Below are 17784 nucleotides of genomic sequence, written 5' to 3'. Positions count from 1 at the left end.
TTTGTGATGGTATATTAGTGGACTACAGTCCGCTAAGCTCCCTAATTCACTAACACACTATGGTGTAAACTGTAATAGTTGATAATGAGTTAATAGCAATTGATTAATGAGTCTTGTAAAGGGGGTGGGGTGGGAGAGCGCTTGCTTGTAGCAGTAGTATTCTTTCTAGAACAAAATGCTTTGCCTCAAACTCATTTGACCTACGTTACTGTTGACTAATAAGTGATAAAAAGAAAAAGTTCAAGCTTGAACACACACAAACGTCATGTGATTTTTCCTAAGGTCGCATGTGTTCTGGCCTGTTTTATAGCGTGATGTCCTCTAAGTTCCATCTTCAACCTCTGTTTTTAGGTCCCCCACCCCCCCCCCGGCACTACAAACTCGCGCCTGCAGTGCTCATAAGATCATGCCTACTCTACTCTAACGCACCTTACCCCCTTTCTGCGAGTCAGCGGCATACTGGTAAATCCGTTTTTGGTTTTTGGGCATATAACGTCGCGTGATCATGGGATGTCTGTGCTTCGGAGGGGGGGGGGGGGGGGGGGGGGGTAATTTAAAATGTCGTGTGAACTTTGTATCATGTTACACACCCCATAAAAATCTAAAAAAAATAGCCCCTAACTTGTGACCGTCTCCAAAATTTCTGTACCTTTGCAAGAAAGATAAAAGTGTCTTGTTACAAATGTTTCGAGTAATGTTTCTGTTGAAACATCTTACTGGAAATAAAATAAAGCAGCAGAACAAAAAAAAAATGTTTAAAACTGACCACCCCTTTGACATTCCGCGCTATCCTTTGCGCCGCGGCTCTGAGTTCACTGTTACAACAAACTTTTTGCTGTTAGCTGTTACAAGCATGGCCTCAAATTTTAATGTTAGCTGTTAAGTAGATTTCCCGAACTAAGTCCTCTTGTAATTATGAATTGATGGAGGCAGCATTACCCGCTTGAACATTAACAGGTTTAAAAACTTGCCTTACCTTCCCACTTTACTCATCTTTTTTAACAACTAACACAAGTACCTAAGAGCAAGAAGTGTTGCCTTTCTCCACGCTGACGAATGATAGCCTGTGTACAGCCGCGATTTTTTTTGAGCGGAGCGGGACGTCTATACACAGGCTAACGACTGATCGTGGTTTGTAACATAAAACAAAGGAATGATCGTCACAGTGTTAGTTATCAAGTAATAATCAATCCTTAACTGTCCTACCTTGCTGGACTATCACTCTTCCATCCTCAAACTGCTGGAAGTATACAACCCTGGCAAGCTCTCGTTTGATACGTGGTGTGTAACGACTAAAGCATTTTAGCTTATCAACCACGCCGTAGATTACCTAGGATATATATAGCAGGCTTGTTATGTTGCTATCTGTAACTCAGGAACAAAGTTTGATAAAATTGTAAGTTATAAATAGCTGTGAGGAAATAACCGTTGACACTGCAGAAAACACACATGATAAAATTAATTTAAAACGGAAGAAAGTTATGATATCGTCGGTAGCTCGCCGGCTGACACTTTCCCTCCTCGCTCCCCTTCTCCCTCCTCTCCCCTCCCTCCTTGTCCTTGCCCTCCCCTGTTCTGCCCTCCTCCTGTCCTCTCTTCCAGGTACCCCCACCCCTCCCCCTCCCCCTCTTCTCCCCGCCCTGCTGCCCTCCACAATAGAGAGTAACTCTCTCTCCCTCGGCTAGCCCCTCTTGGCATTCCGTCGCATCCCCAGTCAGTGCTCGCGTTCAGTGGTGCTCACGTCTCTGGACTCGGTGGGGGCTGGCGGTTCGCCTCTGCTTCCTTCTCCTGGATGTGGTGTTCCAGATGTGCGGGCTCGGTCCGTGGGGATCGTCTGGGGTCCGGGCTGGGGCTGCGGTCTGGGCTTGGGGGTCGCACACAGGGCCTGCAGGCGCGGCCTGTCTCGTCGTGCTCGCTTCTCTCACTCTCGCTGTGTGTCGTCGGTGTCCCGCTGTGGTTCTCGTCTCTGTGTGTGTTCGTCTCGTGGGCGGGCGGCCGCTCCTGTCCGTGTCGGTTCTTTCTGCTCCGGTGGCATCTGGGACTCGTCTTCTTTGGGTGGGCGTCGGCCATTTGGCGTCTTCCTCGTGCTGGTTCTTTTTTGCCCGACTCTCTCTCTCGCTTCCCCCTCCCCGCCACCCCATCATTCATTGTCTCGTGCGCTCATGTCTTTTGCCGCACCTCTCGGGGGATTTCCCGTCCCACTCTTCGTTCTGCGTGGAGCGGTGCGGGTGTCGTGGTCGTGCAGCCGGTCAGGTGGGCCGATTGTCTGTCTTCCATGGTGCTTTCCGTGTACGATTTCTCCTGCGCGCGACGACTATGAACAATGACAGCCCGAAAGTGATTAATAAACAATAAAGTGGCAACAGTTAACAAAACTTTTTGCAATAAAAAAAAATTGATATATATTTATGGCAAGTTCAAGGACAGTGCGTTTTTTAACTTCCTGTACTATTCAACACTTTGTTTGATTTCGGATAAGCATCCTGCAATTTGTGTAATATAACTACAATTGAGTAGTCATTTCATTTGATTTTTTCTAGAAAAACAAGAATCCCAAACATTCAAAAAATAAATTAGCGGAAGTTCATTAGCAAAACACCAACACAATAAATTTCACCCACAAAATTTAAGTTTACAGGATCCTCTAAACACGGCAAGCCAAAACAAAATATATATAATTATAATAAAAATCCCGTAATAAAAAAACGCCCGATCGCAGGTTAATATTTTCTGTACTTTTCAAACGCGCTGTCATAGCTGTTTTTCGGAGTTATCATAACTCGTGTTAAAAACATCAACATGAAGATCTTTAATGACGCACCTTGATTTCGTCCGCTTTCCTTTGCCACGGGTTTTTCATAAGAATTAGTTTGACTTTCTTGGACAGGCGGCCACACGAGTGAACAACAGACTTGAATGCTATAAGAAGAAGATCGGAAACGAGTTTGGACTACAGCTGCAATAGAGCGCAAAAATGGCAAGCAATACTGCTTTCTTAGTATTAACAGTCGTATAATATTAAAAAAATAACCTTACAGTAGTGTTGCAAAAGCTTTGCACCGTGTCCCCTGAAAACTTAGCTTACTAGAGTGTACAAAAAAAAAATTAATATGCTCACCATTGGCATTGAAAGACAAAATCAAATTAGATTCGCCACTCTTTTGTGTGATATGGAAATCTTTGCTGTGTTCGCTTGCAATTTTTGTTTGCAAGGCTTTCGTCCACCTGCTCTGAGACTGGACTGACCGAGCAATGCGGCGAAACCTTTCTTTTGGCGAAATTTTGGGTTCTTCTGTCCCCGGACATTTGACTTTCTGTTCTGAAGAAGACATCATATTTTGAACATCGCCGTTAAGCGAAGAAGAGGGTTTAATTCGTTGAGACATCTGTGCCTCTCTGTAGTTTTACGAGTGATAAGTGACAATTAGAGTTCACCAAACAACTACGGATATGAAACAGGGAAATGTGCGTAAAAAAAGAACTGGACACTACATCATAATTCGTTAATTGCGCGCGCACGAACACACCCTCCTAATGTTGTCAGCTCGAGCAGATGACCTGAAATGTCACGTGATAAAAACATTATACGCACAATTTATAGACCTTCCTCCGGAAATCCCAATCATTGCATATATATATAATCCTCGTCGCGCCTAAGAGGCACATAAGGCTGGGACCAGAGATTTCCATTGCTCCCTTTCCATGGCTGTCTTCTCAAGTTCTTTCCACGTCTTCCCTGCTGCCTCGATCGTCCTCCTCCAAGTCTCTCGTGGACGTCGTTTCTTCCTTCTTCCACTATCCGGTGTCCACCTACAGTTCGTGTTATGCTATCTCGGCCTTTCCTGATAACATGCCCAAGCCACCTCCATCTTCTTTGCTTTATTACCATGGTGATGTCCCGTTGTCCTGTCCTTTGATAGAAATGCATTGCCTGTTTTATTATAAATATTTCCCTTGAAATGGTTATGTGCCAAGATTACACAGGGGACTGCGGGCCCCCCGGTTCTCTGCGGCTGCTCTCCTCCACCGTCCCCCCTCCTCATATCTCGCACTATACATGTCAGTTTCTCTATCTTCTCCTACGTTCCGGTGGCCCTCCTTCCCCATCTCTCCCGGGCGCCGCTGCCCCCCCTCGCCTACTCCCTTAGGATAGAGAATGGATGTAGTCGTCTGCCAGTACTGGGGCGTGCCTTCGCGGCAGAGTCGGCCTCTCTCCTCTCGTCACTCGTCTGCCTCCGGTTCATCGTTCAGAAGGTTGTTGCCCGTCTCCCCCCTAGGTCGTCTCCCTCTTCATTGTTCGGTGGCTGTCTCGCTCTTTTCTCGTTCTAAAATAAATTGAGTAGTAGTGTGTCATATCGTAAATATATATATTCCCTTGTTTCCCGCTTAAATTAGGATTATTGTTTATTCAAAGTATATTCTGGCTTATATATAATATAGCTTATATTTAATATAATCAGGCGTATTAAAAATTATCAATAACACATTTGTTTTTTTCGTACCATGACAGCTGATGTGTTTTAGCATTAGGTTGTAAAGAAAAATGGCATATATTATCTCTTTTATCAAATTCACATTTTTAGACATTATGTCGCTCTTAAAATTAGCTTCACTGTAGTTTAATTGTTGGATGACTTACAACTTCTGTACAGTTCACATTTATGCATGCGGTAAATTTGCTTTTTTATAGTTATTTCGTAAAAATATTTTTAAATCAAATTTTATGTGACAAGCATATCGTAGACGTGGTCAACAATTAAACCCTGACAAGATCAATTTTGAACAATCACTTCCTCGCCGTTTTTCTTAAGAGCTGGTGCCAAATTATTAGGATATCTTCACAAGGATTGAATACAGTGAATCTAATTTTCTGTTCAGCAGTGGAGTATTCAAATTTATTTCCTGGAAATGTCAGGCACAATTCAGGCTTGACAGCTCTCCTTTGCCGATGACGTGGTTTGCCCCGATGGCAGATGTTTAATTCAATGGGCTCTAAAATACCCTCATGTAAGTTTTGTTTTGTGTGTTTGATACTTCTACGAATAACCTCGATTTTGCATTTTTAATATAAAGGCTACGCGTGCTTCAGTAAATTTCAGGTATTCAACTTGAAGGTCGTAAAAGAGAATCCCCCAAAGTTACATTTCCGTTATGAAAGGTTAACTTGCGGCGAGATATTAGCGCGCGTATCTTTTAATTAACTTCGTCACAAAACTTTGGAACACGGTAATTTTGATCTCAATCGATCAGCAAACGGCAAAAGGTAACTTTCCTTATATTTTGGCATTTACACATTTTAAAGCTTCGTTCGTTCTTTTTACTTCGGAAATATAGCTGCCCGGGTTAGAGCTTATAAGCTGTAATGAAAGACAAAATAACTGGATCGTCTAAAAAGAGGTCATCTACAACCGACGTACGACCAAGTGGCCGAAGACCGAGCAATGCCACGAATGTGACGAACCCCTTCCTTTTACCAGAATTTGACGAGGAACATTTTGATCCTAGTACCGAATCTGCAGCACCGAGCGTTAACGAAGTAACGAAAACAGCTCCAACAATATGGCAGAAACAATTTGGTGGGGGAGTGAGTTTTAAGAAAGTCGCAAAGGCCATCACTAAACAGAGAAAATGGTCTACAGTGCTCAAGGTGAATACGTGCACTTAAAACATACAAAAAGCTACTGCGTGAAAAATAAGACATGAACCCTGCCTTAGTTTCTGAAATTCGCTGTACATTTTCCCGACCCTGGAGACATTTTTGTCCCAATATTTCCCTTGTGGGGTCTACTTTTGTATCCAAAAAAAAAAAAATAATTATTTTATAAAAAAAAAAAATTTTTATTTTTATATACGGGTCCCAAAAAAAAAAATAAAATATAAAAAAAAATATAAAAAAAAAAAAAAAAAAAAAAAAAAAAAAAAAAAAAAAAAAAAAAAAAAAAAAAAAAAAAAAAAAAAAAAAAAAAAAAAAAAAAAAAAAAAAAAAAAAAAAAAAAACAAACAACAACACCATCTCATACCAACTTTTTAGTTTCCAAACTAGTGTAAACTGTTTTTTTAACAAATGTTAAGATTGTTAAGATGTTCTAGTTGTATGTAAAAATCTCAATATTAAGAAAGACTGAACCAAACGACACTGGCTGAAAATAACTATCCACATGCACACTTCAATAACAGAGGCTTTTGAAGTTGAACAAGGATTCAGTGTCCTCGGGCTCAGTTTATTTAGTATACCAAAAGATGCTTGCTGTGTTATTTTTTTGTGTGTGACCTCCCTGATATACCTGTAACGCGTGACAGGAGGTGCGTCAGTCTGATGACCACACCCGAGCCAGAGGGTTTGTTGCCAAGTCTGAAGACGGAGAGGGAAGACTTAGCTTCAATGTTAATGGTAAATATGTCTGACTAACAGCTATTTCACCAAGCGTAAGGTCAGCAGTGTGGGTAGAGGATAGTAGTTATTACATACATGAGCCTCTCTATGGGTTCGTTGCATTTCTTGCAAATCTTCGATTTTTTAAGCAGATCTTCGTTTTATTGAAACTGCGTGACAGTGTAGTCACTGAAAATCGCAGCACGCAGAATAAATATCTCACTTCTGCAACAAATTGCATAAAAACCTGGTTAAATTCATGAAAAGCAAAGTATTGCTGAAACAATAACAAAGCAAATTAACGATTGTTTGGATTAGTTGCCGCCGTTGTTCTGTTTGTATGTTATTTATGACATTTATCTTTTTTCAAGTTTTCTTTAATACGAGCCCACAAGCTGGACGCTTAAACCTTCGAGTCAATCTGCAGATCTTCGTTTTATGTAATCGTCGCGTCTTATTAGAGAGGCTCATTTATATCATGTATATTCCACTGCACTACTTGCTGTACGAGCCCATTCTAGTAAGTACAGTGGAACCTCGATATAACGAAGGGCCGAGGGACTGGCAACTGATGTTTGGTCAAACGAGGATTCTTTATATCAGGGTTCTCCTCCATATATTTTACTATAAGTGGCGACGAATATAGTCCGTTCTGTTATGGAGGTTCGTTTAATCGAGGTTCCACTGTATGTTAGGATGTTAGTCAAAATAATTTTATGATAAAATTTAAAACGAGATTTCTACAATATTTACATTCTTGGGTTAGTAAGTATCTCTTTGTCTTCAAACTTCAAAATAATTGCTCAAGTTGGTGCAGAGGTCACTTTGTTGTTTGGTGTTTACCGTACCGCTATAAAGTAAAAACGTTTATAGCGGCTCAGATGAGCTCATTATGGGAAATTCGATGGACGTCATACACTATAGCAACTTTTGACCACGAAACAGGTTTTGAACATGTCAAGAAATGTTTGCAGGTTATTTTTAGATTTCGCGGGTAGCTTTGGGTGTTCACTGTAAGGCTTGTTAGTACTGAATACTGTATAAAGGTGAACAGTGTTTCAGTTTTAACGAGACAATCGAAATAAACTATTATTACACTAGGATTATCCCTTTGAAGTTTTGCTAAAATCATATCATCCTTTGATAATGGAAGAAAAAAAGTAGAAATCCTTTTGAACTTTACAAACTTTTCGATTCACGTCTTCTTTTTGTTTTTAAAAAGCCTTCAAGCCCCATGTTCAGTCGTGTGGATTTCTATCAGCATGTGTGAAGAAAACATTAAGAACTCTTTCATGGAACAGAACTGACGAGGAAATCGAAGTAGTTCTTCAAGTTGTAAAGAAATTAAAATGTTTTGACCGTTATCCTATGTACGTTAAACGAGAACTGGCTAAAGTATTGTACTACGACATGTTTGAGAAAGGAAGAGTGGTTATAAAACAAGGTAAGTACATGTGCAGTGATACCAACGATTCTGGCTGATTAATTTTATAAAGGCGCGTTTACACGGTAGAGAAATTTGGGTACGGACCTGTCACAAAAATGGTCCGGACATCGGCTATGGCCCCGTTTTGATTTGACTGTTTCTCTGCAAAAGTGGTTATGTCCGGACCATTTTTGTAGACGGGTCCGTACCCAAATTTCTCTACCGGGTAAAGCGCGCGCCTGTTCAAGAAAGAGTTCAAGTATCTTGATGTAGTACTGTTATTTATTACAAAAATAGTTTGCAGTCCACAGTTCTCTTGTTTGTTTATTAGTTTGTTTTTGTTTTTAAATATCACGATGTTTTTAATTTGCAAGATCAAATCTTCGTCAGTAACAAAGGGTATTTGAAAAACCCGTTTGAATTTATAACACTGCTAACCATAATGCTCACATCTGTTGTGGCCAGTTTTTCACTGTCATACCGTGTGCATGTACCGTGAGTACAGCTTATCATCCTCTCTCACTTGTTCGCCTGTTCAAGAAGGTGGTTATTTCACTGTCAAACGTTTTCATACTAAAATAAATTAGTAGCTACCTCGTGAAAAAGTCCCTCCCCTAGCCCACGACTACCTGTGATTTCAAAATAAAACTGCGTTCCTTGACCCAGTTTATTTGTCCCCTCGAACAACTAGTCAGCAGTTCTCCTAAACGGAACACGAGTCAATCAATCCAATTAACCTGGGAAAATACTGGGGGTGGATAACCTACGATTGACTAAATCTATCCAACTGTGGGATCGCAATACTTCTACTGAGTCATGCTACAGTAGCCAGTGTAAGGACCCAGCATCGATAACCTACTGGCTCTTTCTTCCCTGGCGTCTTTCCCTCCCTTCCCTCTGGCTCTTCAATCCCTGGAATGGACTGACCTGTCCGCAGTCGTCTCTCTGTGTCGTATTGAATATTAAGAGGCTTGGCCCATTCTCTCTCGACTTTCGACCTTAACGTGGACAAAAGAGACAACTGGGAACTAGTCAGTGGAAAGGTTATTTTTTACCTTACTCTGTTCACATGTAAAAACTGAATCTTTTGTTTTTATCTTAAGTAAGAAAACAGTTAGGAATGGCTTCAATGGATCCAAGTCATCTTTTCAAATGATTAAAAACAACTGAAGCAAACAAACAATAGAATCGTAAAACGCCGGTGTCGATGGCTTTAATCCCTCTTTTTAATTAGAGTGTGTTTTGTTCTTTTCTCACGCAATCGAAATTAAAGTGTTTGTGGTTTTTTGGCACGATATCAAATAATATTTGTGGTGCCTGGTGTGATAAGTTGTGTTCTGGACACGTTCATTGGAGGTATACCGCTGTCTACCCTGCCAAACTGATCAGCACGAGGTGATCCGCTACCAGAGTAACTTACTGTAATGGCTGCTTCATCAGAGAATGTTTGTGAGTTTGGTTTCAAAACAGTTAAACGTTTCCAAAGTTTCTTAGAAATTTTAAAGCAAAGCGGTTTCTTTTTAGAACGTGAACACAACCTCCAGCTCTTCATCTGAATTGCACAAAAAGAACTCAGTATTTCACCACAATATTCACTCGTGATTTTTTGTTTATTTTTCTCGTTTCTTCCTCTTCAGGACATGTTGGCATTTCGTTTTACTTTATCGTGTCAGGTTCAGTGATTGTGGAGAGAATGGAAGAAGATAAACACACTGGAGAACAACATAAACAGGTTTAAATAACTATGCATGGTGATCAGTTAAGTTTAAAAATATGTGGAAATAGAAGCTATGAAACACGGCGGAAAGTAAACAATACTTTATACTTAGCCAAATTTTTCCCGCATCAATTTAAATCAGTATCGTGATACTTGTGAACAAAGCTGAACTTCAATCCAAGCTGATCAGTGAGTAAAACGCGGACTTTTTTTTAGGTTGTTGGTGAAATGTCGGAAGGAGATGCCTTTGGTGAACTGGCTTTGCTTCATAACATCAGAAGAACAGCTACGATCATATGCAAGGAAAACTCAGAGTTCCTCAGAGTTGACAAACCAGATTTTGATGAGGTTAGTGGATATTACATTAAAAAAAAACATTAAGAACAAATCTAGTTTTTATAAAATTATATAGATCAGTTAGTTTTTAACTGCTTTTTATAGAACATTCGTGAGATGTTTGAAGTAAAACCAGAGAGAAATGTTCAAGAGCAGAATTCATTCCTTGTCAAAATTCTTGCTCGGTTGACGAAAGAAATTTTATCGAACTTTTCGTTTTCGCGTCGACGTTTGACATATCCATTATATGTCTGTCCTCATTTAACAAAATATACCCTGAGAACAGCAAAAAGCCACCAACTTCCTTGGCCTTACCCTCTCCTTTTTCCCGTGGGGTTTCGGCTAGCCCAGGGGCACTGCTGAAAAGCCTCCACACGCCCGGTCAGGTAGCTGAGTTGAACTGCCAATAACAAAAATTGAGAACCAGTCTTGGCCATATTTCAAAGCAAAGTCTTTGCTAAAACAATAAAAAGGCTGACTTAACCCACACATCCAGCCAGCCTGCAATTCAACAGCTGACCTTGGGCTCCCTGGGGTTGTTAGGCCATGGTCTGGGCTACCTGCCCCGGTCCGGTCGTTTCGAGACAAGTCGTAAGGAAAACTTTTCCTTGACAGATGTATATCGCAATTTATCAAATAACGGACTTAATTCTTTGTTTTAGGTTCTACGAAACAGCCATCAGATCGAATGGGAGAGAAAACTGTCGCTGCTCAATTCCCAGCCAATTCTTAAAGACTGGGCAAACACTGAAATTCGACAAACAGTTGCACATACAAAGCTCAGAGAATTTCCTCCTAATACGGTACCTTGTGAAACACTTTTACTGAAAGTTGTTTACTAACAAACTAGAAATAACTGTCAAGCAATGTCTAATTATAGTATAATTGACCAAAGTTTTACAATGGTGCGAGATCTGACGACTCCAATAAATCAGACATGCTACATGTTTTTTTGTTGGAGTAACAAGGAGGATGCCGTTGAACATCGCCCAATGGCAACCGCGTGCCGGCCTTTGCTGACACACCGATGTACTAATAGGGATTGCCACAGCTGTTGCTATCAAATATAAGTTGTTTTGCGGCTTTTGTAAAACAAGTCTAGCATGCTGCCATGCGTCTGAAGTTCAGCACCTGCACACTTGTTTGGGTATATGCGGGACGCGATTCACGGTAGTCTTTCTCAGGGGTTAGCTGTTGTGTTGGGATCGGGGAGCCCATGGCATTCAAAACCTTTTTCTATTCCTTTTTTGGCCCTTTCTTTCTAGCGCGTTGTTGTAGGTGACGTGAGCAGGTTATCCTGCACCGTTAATCAAAACAACTATCTTGAGCCGTTTAAGATTCGAAACCAAATGATTAATATCTCGATTCTAATGTGTACGAATAATCAAGAGGTAGTGCTTTTAATGTAGCCGTTGCTCTCGAGTCGTAACGCGCTCTCGCTTGCTGTTATTACAGGTGATTCTTGGTGACATAGACGGCCCCGCTGATGACGTATTTTTCATTCAATCTGGGAAGTGTAAAGTGGTGAGAGAAATAGCAATGATCCGGAACGAGTCTTCCACTGGTAAAATCCGGCTCAAACTACCACCTATTAACTTCACCGAGCCGACAGACAACGGCGATAGCAAGGAAAGAATTGTGAAAAAATTCCTTACTGTACACGTGCTAAACAAAGGCGATTTCTTTGGAGTAGGGGAGGACTTAAAGAAAACGTACATTATTACAGTTGGAAGGGTGAGTGAATAGGAAACAGTTAAATACAAGATAAATCTGTTACTTTTGTAATTGTCTAGGCTGAAATCCATCTAGGCAACTCAACAAAGACCGCAATTTTTTTAGACCACAACTCGTATTGAAACATCGCACGATTCAACTTTTACATTTTTCTGGCGAAATTTATCAATATCTGGTTAGACAACTGAGCCAGACTGAGAGAGAGTGACGAGTGTTGGCTTAACAACTGGCGTGCACGCATCAAAAAATGTACAGTTGCTATATACCATGTCACATTCATAAACAGTTTCAACTCTACTAGCTCAATAAGGTTGAATTCATGCTACATTGCAAACGCATTTCCCAAAAATTCTAGATGGTTCCTAGATGTAATCTACGTATTTGTGTGTATTGTATCTACCAGGATAAACAAAAGCTAAGATGCACCTGAGTTCCTTTTTTGGTTTCAGCTAAAACTAATTTGGACGCATCTTGGATTTTTACGCCTGAAAGGCCCTGAGACCATTGGAAACTATCCATCCTGTATGATTTAATACAGTCAACTCTCTCTTAACGGACACCTCTATAAGACGGACACCTCCATGCATAAGACGGACACCTGGTGTTGGTCCTGTCCCTGCCATTTTTCAGTCATTTTACTGTAACTTAACTCCCTAACTCTTAGTCCATAAGGGCTAAACACACAGACACGGTAATAAAGTTTTTATTATTATTATTATTATTATTATTATTATTATTATTATTATTATTATTACAAGTGAAACCGGTAAAAAAATATAAATTATATATCCATATAAAACAGGAAAATGTGAAAGGTAAAAATAGAATTATCCACATTATATCTACTGTGCAGTTCAATCACCGTTAACCGAGGGGGGGGGGCGAATACCCAATTTTTAAAATAAAGAGCTAAACTGAAAGTTCAGGGGGTCGAGGTCAATCTTGGGGAGGTATGGATATTTTTGAACACAATTATAATAAATCCATTAGTCTACAACTAGGCGAATCCGAACACGCGCGGCGACAGTCCTGGGTCGCAAGTCCGGTATGCGGCCGCGCTTGGTTCCGCCCGGTCCGCGTGGCCTATGGGGGTGGCGCTTCCCGCTCGCCCTTCTACAAGCGGCTCTGCTTTCGGGCGAATCTGATTCACTTTTATTTCACCCCATCCGCACTGCTGCGATCCTTCTTCTCCTTCGTAGGAGTTTTCGTCGCGTAAATACCTGATAATAATGGCGCCCTACGCCGCGGGGTCGCAGCCTGGGGGGACAAGCCCCCCCTCCAAATCTACAAAAAAATACGCTAAAGCATATATGGCTTTTTTCCGGTGGATATTTTTTACCGTAATATGCCTTTTCAAACGCTATTAAAAACTCACTAAGATGTGTCGAACTGAAATAATTCCTCGCAGCGTCGCACCCCTCAGGCATGCTACTAATTTTAATTCGGTCTGGGCAGTCCGCTCACCTTTTCATGTCTTTTTTAGTAAAAACATCTGGCGAAAGAAGCAGTCACGTGACTAATGACGTCATAACCTACGACTATACAATAAGTATTTATGGTGAGTTATTTCTATGTCTACTTAAACTGCAATTATTTGGCATTGACGATTTTCATTGCAAGATTTTGGGAAGGTTTTTATTATAATTATATATTGTTTTTATAATTATAAGATGGACACCTCTCTAAAACAGAGAACGGACACTTAAAAAGTGTTTTTTTTTTGTTAACGAATAATACTTCAAAACTTTGAATCAAAATAAGGCAAAGTTAGTTAACCCCTTAAGTACATTTCACTTGCCAAAAAATCTGTTATAGCGGATTACTTCTATGCTTAACTTTGTACGTGTCTGGACACCGAAGAGGTCGTTTTCTACTTAGAGTGTAACAGATTGTAGAAGCTCTCAACTTTTGCTTGAACAAACGAATACGGTTTTTAAACAGACTTTAAGTAGACATGTATTCATTGTGCATAGACGTTGAGCTTTATCATCTCAGATTACTGGTGTCACCTCAGTTACCTCGACTCTCTATAAAGCGGACACTTCTCTAAGATGGACAGTTAGGGCCAGTCCCGATGGTGTCCGTCTTAGAGAGAGTTGACTGTATACAATTACGGGTAGTTGGTTCTGAAATCACTTGACATGCAATACATACAAAATCCTGTTTTGAGCTGTAATTAGGATCTAAATGTTGTGACTTAGAACTAATGCTTGTTAGAACTAAACTTAGACTAATGCTTGTTAATCGCTAATGTGATTACAGACCAAATTGGATGACACAAAGTCCTATTTCCATTATTAATCACCACTGATTAATACTCAACAGGTGCACTGTGTGTTGATAAGTCAACTTATCTTCATGAAAAAGGAAAGAGGAAAAGCACTAGAGGCATTAAAACAGAAACTGAGTGAAGCATTTCTAACACAGAAACAGGCATTCAAATGCTACATTGAGGACAGAAACTGGAAAATTTATAAGAAGAAGCTTATTGATGACATTATTACGAGACGAAGGAGACCACATCGTACAAGTTTTGATGATGTCCCTGTTGTAGTAAGAGTTGACAACAGCCATTACTTTGAACCATGACTGAAAGGAATTAAAAATTTTTTACTACAGTGTACGTGTTTCAATATTATATCAACACCAGCAACCATATGCTGGACAACAGTGAATGATGTTATCTAAATTTAAGCTACAACATTACATGATAAAATCACAGCAGCGACTTTGTATGCTAATAATACAATACCACAAGATTAGTAAATGGCATTATAATACATTATACAAAATTATATCAAGCTTTTAAATAAAATGTTTTGTTTTGTTAGCATCTGACTGTTCAAAAGCAGCAGTTTATTTAAATTCACGGTTTATTTTTCACTACTGGAGCAAATTACTGCTGAGTTTCTGGAAATATAGTGTCAACTGGATATTGGTTGAAAAGCTTTTAACTGATGGAAAAACTTAGATGCAAATTATCAATTTTGTGTTTTGAATTTTCCAGTGCACAGGCATATTAAACCTTACAACATTACATAAAAGATCTGTTGTTTGTGATAATAGGACAACAACATGGTGTCAAAAATGCAATGGCTGTTCATGGAAAATATAGAGCCAAAATTATGTCTGTACTATTATTCAATTTTTTAAACAAATTCCATTCCAGACTATACCTCCAACAATTTAACAGCAATTTTTTCCAGCAAGGGAGGTTTCCTTTACATGTAAGGTTGTCTGTCTTCAGCAAACACAGCTTCACATAGACTGTGGTCTCTTCTTGTACATGAAACCTTCCTTCTGTTTGAGATTGAAAGTTATCCATGGATCATGTGCATTTTATTTCTCTCACTGTAGTCCACCTAATCTTGTCCTCAGAAAGTACATCCCCTTCTAAACAAAAAATAATTATAGATGCAAATTAATTTATATGGTAATTCAGAGCTAATTTCAATACAGGTATCATGTTGTCTCGATTGATGAATGATCACTGTCACTGAACCCCCCAACCCACATGCTCCTCTCACAACAACAACAACTTAATTAAAGCATCCCAACAACCTCAATCAATGTTGTGCACATGTGACTGCAGGGAAATATCCCATATGACAGAGATTTTGGTCTCTCCCAATTTTGGTCTCACACAGTATGCCAATATTTGTAGCATTCAGGTCAGTCAGAACAGTCTACATCGATCGATCAAGGATTAAAAAATGGCATCTTTTAGGGCCTGATTACATTGAGCCAGGCTGGTTCGGATTTGCTGAGATCTCAGTACGTCTGTGGAACACAACAAAAATCAACTTTGGGATTACCTGACAACTGGGCCAGCCCGTTTAGCTGAGATCTCGGCATTGTGATGCCTGATCCAAGCTAGCCAGGCTGAAAATTTTCCATGTACCGGTAATTACTTTCACTGGGCCAGCATTAAATTTATCTTCCAAGCACACAGCCAACAACAAAAATCGATATTCTTCTTTCTAAATAGGATGTACATGTAGAGGCAAAGCAGCTCATGTAGCTGCACAAGTGTAGAAAATAAAACACCAAATTGCTGAAAACAGGTCATCAACATCATCCAACTCCTTCTTTGCGACAAAATCATTTGTGCTTAATTTAACCCAGCCATTCATGCTTAATGTAGTCCATCCTGGGCTGGCTCGGCTCATGTAATACCAGGCTGGAAGTCATCTCGGCCAACCGATCCAGCCCAGCTAACTGGGCCAGCCCAGCTCAGGTAATCAGGGTTGTCCTAAAACCTGGAATGCCAGAAACCCGGAAAACCGGAATGCCGGAAATCCGGATAAGAAAGCCCGGAATCCTAAAACCCGGAATGACCTTTTTTGTGTACGCCTTTTTCAAGATAAATACATGGAAATAAGTAATTTTTGGGGGGAAATTTGAAGTTTCTTATGAGTTTTCAATTACGTTGCGAGTTAGCGAATTAAATTGTCAATTTCGATACAAAGTTCCCAACTTCGGCCCGACAGAACATCGTAATTAAGCTAGTTGAGGAGAAACAAAACATGTTGTTTCAAAGTCATGGCGATATCTGAGCTCACTGATTTTAATGAAAACAAGTTGCGGCGGCCAGGAATATTCCAGGGATTCTTGCGGCTCAAGTTAATGTTGCACAATATTTGTTTGACGAACAAGCAGGACGGCAATAACAACCTTCTGATCATTGTTCTGACTGATAGTGAGTAGAAGCATTACATTCATATACCGTCTATTGCATCTAATCATGAACATGTCCTTTCGAAAATGGGTATCAATCAAACGCTGTCGATATTCATCGCTTGATGATGGAAGCAATAATTGAGTTGAAGTGTCAGACAACGTTTCGCACCAGCGATCACGCAAGTAATTTGCCGATAAATGAATTTTATGCAGGCAGAAATTTTGGTAAAATTTTCCTTTTTTGTACAAAAATATATTTTTTTACCTTTTTTACGAGTTATAATCTTACTTTTCAAGTCTTTTGCGTTTGTAAGCCGGATGAAACTGGATGCATGGTTTACCCATTTTTACATAAAGTTGTTTAAATCGAAGCCGCAGCGAGGCCGACAGGCCGACAGGGAAGACTGATTTGTCACGCCAACATGTTTACGGCTCCCTAAACATTAATTTAAAGCTTATGAAACTTTTATATTTTTATTTTTATGGATTTTCCCCAATGATTAAGCGTAGCAAAGCCCTTGTTGATAACATAACTACAGAAGGTTTTAATCTGCACATGAAGTTAGAAACAATGTAAGGTTTTTATTGACGTCGACTATTAGTTCAAACAAGTGTTTTGCCACTTGAACAGCAAGAATCGCTGGAATATTCCCGCTGCAACTTGTTTCCCTTAAAATCATTGAGTTCAGATATCGCCATGACTTTGAAACAACATGTTTTGTTTCTCCTCAACTGGCTTGCGCGATGTTAAGTCAGGCCGAAGTTGGGAACTTTGTATTGAAATTGACAATTTAATTCGCTAACTCGCAACGTTATTGGAAACTCGTAACAAACTTCAAATTCCCCCCCAAAATTACTTATTTCCACGTATTTATCTTGAAAAGGCGTACACAGAAAAGGTCATTCCGGGTTTTAGGATTCCGGGCTTTCTTATCCGGATTTCTGGCATTCCAGTTCTCCGGATTTTAGGACAACCCGGTAATCAAGCTTTTACTGGTAAAAAAAAAAAACTTCAGCTGATCCCAAAAAAATTTCCTTTAGGGGTTAATTCAAATTTTCCAATAATCTTCCACGCCTTTGAAATGTCCCCCTTTGATATGCCCCCCACCCCCTCTGGGAGAGGGGATACGACAAAGTGACATCCCTCATATACATGTAAGGTGTGCAGCACTACATGACGAGACAATAGCCTCCTTTGCCGTCATTATTTGGGTCATCATGCCATGCTTCTCTCTAAAAAATTGCATATTATGGCGATTTTTATCGGGTGGATTTTTATATTTCACTGTACCTCGTATTGTTCTGTGATTACTTTGACTTCAACTTCATCTTTTTGTTGTTCAAACTCTCGTCTTAGCGTTCTTCGAAAAAAATCGTAATCTGTATACTGCAATGCCTTTCCTTGCTTGAGAAGTTGTCGGTATAATAGAAGAACTCTTCTACTAGATGGAACTTTCATCGTGTGCTTTGGAACGTGATCACTGCAGTCTAACGTGATTCGGAAAAGACCTCAGCTTG

At 40.0% G+C, this 17784-nt stretch overlaps 4 protein-coding genes across 6 annotated transcripts in view; 1 reads left to right on the top strand and 3 right to left on the bottom strand.

The window, feature by feature from the left end:
• LOC144660386 (cyclic nucleotide-binding domain-containing protein 2-like) overlaps window positions 1–10352 on the bottom strand; it is a 21511-nt gene extending 11159 nt beyond the window's left edge. The window contains exons 1-4 of one of the 3 annotated variants that reach the window (XM_078520999.1): window positions 10168–10352; window positions 3119–3911; window positions 2822–2919; window positions 1207–1330 (exon numbers count right to left, since the gene is read on the bottom strand). In XM_078520999.1, the coding sequence (XP_078377125.1) occupies window positions 1207–1330; window positions 2822–2919; window positions 3119–3386 (490 nt within the window). In that variant the 5' untranslated portion in view covers window positions 3387–3911; window positions 10168–10352. Of the gene's footprint in view, window positions 1–1206; window positions 1331–2821; window positions 2920–3118; window positions 3952–10167 lie in introns of those variants that run through there. The other 2 variants (XM_078520998.1, XM_078521000.1) reach the window with 2 other exon arrangements.
• The window catches only part of LOC144659490 (origin recognition complex subunit 2-like), a 142836-nt gene that overhangs the window by 48457 nt on the left and 76595 nt on the right, over window positions 1–17784 (bottom strand). The gene's annotated exons all lie outside the window — the stretch shown is intronic.
• LOC144660385 (uncharacterized) lies at window positions 4456–14177 on the top strand. Its single transcript, XM_078520997.1, has 8 exons — window positions 4456–5647; window positions 6301–6391; window positions 7596–7817; window positions 9437–9531; window positions 9733–9864; window positions 10515–10655; window positions 11308–11586; window positions 13912–14177. Exons 1-8 carry the CDS (start codon window positions 5363–5365, stop codon window positions 14173–14175), a joined length of 1509 nt encoding a protein of 502 aa, XP_078377123.1. The 5' UTR covers window positions 4456–5362; the 3' UTR covers window positions 14176–14177.
• LOC144660390 (mitochondrial ribosome and complex I assembly factor AltMIEF1-like) lies at window positions 13923–17767 on the bottom strand. Its single transcript, XM_078521005.1, has 2 exons — window positions 17558–17767; window positions 13923–14979 (listed from the first exon to the last, which is right to left on the bottom strand). Exons 1-2 carry the CDS (start codon window positions 17723–17725, stop codon window positions 14935–14937), a joined length of 213 nt encoding a protein of 70 aa, XP_078377131.1. The 5' UTR covers window positions 17726–17767; the 3' UTR covers window positions 13923–14934.

Source organism: Oculina patagonica, chromosome 7 (genome assembly GCF_052425735.1).
Source record: "Oculina patagonica isolate OP01 chromosome 7, crgOcupat, whole genome shotgun sequence".
NCBI classification, from domain to species: Eukaryota; Metazoa; Cnidaria; class Anthozoa; order Scleractinia; family Oculinidae; genus Oculina; species Oculina patagonica.
Note: the sequence above shows the minus strand (reverse complement) of the source record. Positions and strands in the feature narration are given on the sequence as shown.